This window comes from Poeciliopsis prolifica, unplaced genomic scaffold (genome assembly GCF_027474105.1).
Source record: "Poeciliopsis prolifica strain line A6 unplaced genomic scaffold, Auburn_PproV2 SCAFFOLD012, whole genome shotgun sequence".
In the NCBI taxonomy this organism is placed as follows: Eukaryota; Metazoa; Chordata; class Actinopteri; order Cyprinodontiformes; family Poeciliidae; genus Poeciliopsis; species Poeciliopsis prolifica.
In genome coordinates, this window is record NW_026562387.1 from 13,964,379 (window position 1) to 13,969,137 (window position 4,759).

The window sequence follows — 4,759 nt, forward strand, 5'->3', positions numbered from 1 at the left end:
CTTGTCATCCCCTTGTTGAGGTGATCAAGGACTGTCTGTTGAATGTCTGACAAGTCAGCACTTTCCTGTATGATTGTGTAAACCATAACAGAACGTCTCTACATCAAAAATATTCTCTCGTAGTCTTATATTCTAAATGTTCTTATCATACATGCAGCTTCTAAAAATGTCAACGTGACCTTTGTGATTTCAGGCTCAGGAAGCCACACAGCCTTCTTATTCCTCAGGCTGAGTCCGCTGATTCGAGCCTCTAATGTTGTTAACAGGCCAATACACAGACTGGTGATTAAATCTTTTTTGCGTATTTAACCTGGAAAGTGCCGATAGGGGTTGGGTGTGTGTGGGGGTTGACATACTGACTTGTGAATACTTGAGAGGTTGTCCTCATTTTGGTGCAAAATTTGATACATTTCTGTTAAATTCTTAAATGAGTCTTATTGCTCTCACGAATATACATTTGAAGTGTGGTAGCCAGGACCCTCAGTGAGTATAGCCGGTCGGAGTCGGGTGTGACGTGAACTTTTTTTTTTTTTTTTTTACACCTTTGTAGTAGTGGGCACTCCCTCCGCCCGGTGATTGGCTGCCTATGAGTTTATAGCGCACCACTGTTCACATTCACTGCTGACTTCTGTCTACCTTTACACTTATTGCTGCATCTGTTTGCGACTTTCTCTCTTCCTTTCCAACTTTAACACAAGAGAGTCCAAAATCTTTGTTTTTTGTTTTTTCTATTATTTGTTCTCGTTGCTGTGGTGTGGTTCCTGCGCGCAGTCCGGGCGCCTCTCCAAACACCTTCCAGAACCAGTTTGGACAGAAATGAGTAGTCCCGATGCGGGTTACGCCAGCGACGATCAGACCCAGGCAAGGTGCGCGATGTCAGTCATGATGCCTGGAATGGGACACTGCCAGTGGGCCGACCCGCTCAGTCCTCTCGGGGACAGCAAGGTGAAAAACGAGCCGTGCGCGCCAGGCGGCGGCGGCGGCTCCGGCGGCTCCGGCGGTCAGGGACGCGGCAAGAGCGAGCCGCGGATCCGGCGGCCCATGAACGCGTTCATGGTCTGGGCGAAGGATGAGCGCAAGAGGCTGGCGCAGCAGAACCCGGACCTGCACAACGCGGAGCTCAGCAAAATGTTAGGTAAGTGCATTTAAATATTTATTTCTTCATTTAGGTCTCTGCTGCTGACACAGCATTCAGCTTTTAGAATGTGTTACTTTTAATCATTTCTACTGACTTTTACATATTTTTATTTTATCAGAACGGATCAGTTCGCTCATTTAGTCATTACTAGACTACTTTAAATCGCTATTCTCATTCGGTTGTCTAATATTTGCAGGGGTGCTTCAAAAAACGTTTCAATGGGTGGACTAAGTTGGGGGTCACTTATGACCTTGTGGTGGGAAAACAACCACATCAAAAAACAGAACAGAGTTTACTGTTTTTATGTTGCTGCTGTAGGAGCTGAGAATGAGAAATATTTATTCATAACCAACACTTTTCTTTGACACAAGATCCAAATACATAAAAGTTAAATAATTCTTTTAAGTTTATGAACACATTACATGAATACAACACTCTTCAATACATGTATTCTAGTGCAATACAACAAAATGTACTTTTCTACTACACTGATGATCCTAACTAAACATTTAGATTTTGTACAACAATATTTCTATTTAGAAATGAAGACATACACAACTATAAATACTGGTCTGCTAAACACAAAAATGTTTTAAGTATAAGAAAACAATACATGTTGCACCTTCTTGCAAACATGTACTCTCCTGTCCCAAATTATTATTACTCAATTTTAGTACAAATATAAGACGGTGAGAATAAGGTGTCCTGCGAATATCAGGTGGCCCCTCCAGATATTTGATTTATCGTCCTGTTTTTAAACACTATGCCAGTTAAGCCACAGGTATAACCTCAAATTCCTGTCCCTATTCCCCTAAAATGGCAACAGGCTATTTTTATGTGCATCACCAAAGCCATGTACAGTATCTGCTGACGTATCACTGATCCGCTCCTCTTGACCTGCAGGGAAATCCTGGAAAGCCCTTCCCGTCACAGAAAAGCAGCCCTTCGTGGAGGAGGCCGAGCGGCTGCGGGTCCAGCACATGCAGGACCACCCCAACTACAAGTACCGGCCCCGGCGGCGGAAGCAGGTGAAGCGGATCAAGAGGCTGGACTCTGGATTTCTGGTCCACGGTGTTCCCGATCACCAGGCCCCGTCCATGCCCGGGGACGGCAGGGTATGCATGGACAGCCTGGGTCTGGGCTACCATGAGCACGGCTTCCAGGTTCCCCCCCAGCCGCTCGGCCACTATCGGGACGCTCAGGTGCTCGGGGGACCCTCTTACGAACCGTACAGCCTTCCCACTCCTGACACCTCTCCTCTGGACGCTGTAGAATCAGATTCCATGTTCTTCCCTCCACATTCACAGGAGGACTGCCACATGATGCCAGCATACCCTTACCACTCTCAGGTGGCAGACTTTCAACCTCATGAACCACTCTCTGGCCACCACAGCAGCCCCACCATCATGCACCGCCACCCGGGCTCAGCTCCCGAGCAGCCCCCTCCGTCCTACATGAGCTGCCCCAACCCTTTGGCCATGTACTACACCCAGCACTGCAGCCCCGGCCACCCCAAGCGGCACTCCGGCGGGGCAGGACAGCTCTCCCCTCCCCCCGATTCCCACTCTCACTCGGCGGACAGCATGGAGCAGATGCACCACTCAGAGCTGCTGGGCGAGGTGGACCGCAGCGAGTTTGAGCAGTACCTGAGCTCGTCCTCCTCGGCCCGCACAGACATGCCGGGCCTGCCATATGGGCCGCACGAGGGCGGCATGCAAGGACCCGAGAGCCTCATTTCATCCGTGCTGTCAGACGCCAGCACAGCCGTCTATTACTGCAGCTACAACAGCTCCTAACCTCCTCTTGCTGCAAAGGACACACAATCTTTGAAGCTAAATTTAAACAGAAATACTTTTATCTTTATTTTACACACTGGGCACAATGAAGCTCCTGAGATTTTGTACTGTATCTGCCCAAAAACTGTTAGAAAAGACCTGGAATATTTTAATCTTAACACTGGTTTTAACTTGTCTCTTCTTCTCTTGCAGGGATATTTTGTTTATAAATATTGTACAGTCACTAGTTTCAAATATATGTATATATTGAGTTGTTTTTTTTATACTTTTGCACTTTTAGGAAATAAATGACTGCAAAAATATTTAGCGTTTGTATTTATTATTCCTATTCCTATTTAAGTGCCCTTTCGACACTTAAAAGGCAATATACGAAGAGTAAGAACTTAAAAAGAAGAAATGTTTACTCAATAAGTTTTTATTTAAAAATAAAACAGAGAACTGAACATGGGCTGCTTACAATACTTTATAATATTAAAGTATATTGAGATTTTAAAAGTTTGAAAACTGCTAATAAAGTCAGTTTTCGGTGACTTCCCTTCCCCCACCTGTTACTGCAAACTACTAGACAGCTGGCTAAAAATCGGCCACAATACTTTTCCCTTTATTTCCACAACACAATTCCCCTGAGGGTAAATCCCAAAGGGACGAATAAAGTTTCTATCTAATCTAATTTTCATGGATCCAGCAAAAATTTGGAGGAGGCTCCTGTAAGAAAATAATTTTAACTTCAGAGCTGCTGGACGAGGTGGACCACTGCGAGACAAAAAGAAAAAAAAAAAGTGAAACTCATTTGAGATGAAAATTTAGAGGAAGAAAAAAGTGTGGCAGAAAACACATTTTATTTCAAAGATTTTATTTTACACCGAGTTGGCACCGGCCCTGCCAAAAGTACCAATACCTGGCATGTGCTTGAATGGCCAGCAAACTGACCTGACCCAAACTCATTAGAGAATCTATGAAAACCTACCAAGAGGAAGATGAGAAAACACTAGACCCTAAAAAAGAACATAGACTTCCTTGACACCTTAGAGATGCCTCAAGCCGTCCATGGGCTGACATTTCAACGTTATAAATCCTTTTTTATTGGCATTATACAGTTTTATCACGTTTTTAGGCACATCATGAAAAAGTTTGTTGGAAGGTAAAACTGTTGCAGGGAGTCTAAAAATGTGCCTCTTTCATTGGTTTTAATTTATATTCTTGGATGGATGGATGGATGGATGGATGGATGGATGATGGATGTATGGATGGATGGATGGATGGATGGATGGATGGATGGATGGATGGATGGATGGATGGATGGATGGATGGATGGATGGATGGATGGATGGATGGATGGATGGATGGATGGATGGATGGATGGATGGATGGATGAGTTTAATATTTTGAATTGAATTACTGAAGTTAATTCAATTATTTGATGATTTTTTTTATTTATTAAGACACATCTTTTTATGCGTACAACTGGTATTTTTGTCAACATCTCCTGTAAAAACTTAAGTCTCCATTAAGGAGCTACAAAGTTTAATTTAGTTGACCTTATTTCTCAACTAAAACAACGCAATTTAGAAATATTTCCATGTGTAATAAACAGGTAGTCATTAAATATTGCATGACATTATAATATCTTTAAAAGCCCTTGAAATGCATAATTTAAGCAGGAATATCCTGTTGTTGTTTTTTTTAAAGTGAAAGACACAAGATCACAATGTCAATGTTTGCTAAAATTCTTTATATTTTTACTGTGATATCAAGGGTATAATTTTTACCATGAGGCAAAGATATCGTGATATCTTTGCATCAGATTGTCAAACCGGTAGAATCT

The 4,759-nt window shown here is 43.1% G+C and overlaps 1 protein-coding gene across 1 annotated transcript; it reads left to right on the top strand.

Annotated features, from left to right (window-relative positions):
• Window positions 1-642: 642 nt before the first annotated feature.
• Window positions 643-3,228, top strand: sox17 (SRY-box transcription factor 17). Its single transcript, XM_055037633.1, has 2 exons — window positions 643-1,135; window positions 2,042-3,228. The coding sequence occupies exons 1-2, from the start codon at window positions 817-819 to the stop codon at window positions 2,932-2,934; spliced, it is 1,212 nt and encodes a 403-aa protein (XP_054893608.1). The 5' UTR covers window positions 643-816; the 3' UTR covers window positions 2,935-3,228.
• Window positions 3,229-4,759: the final 1,531 nt, after the last annotated feature.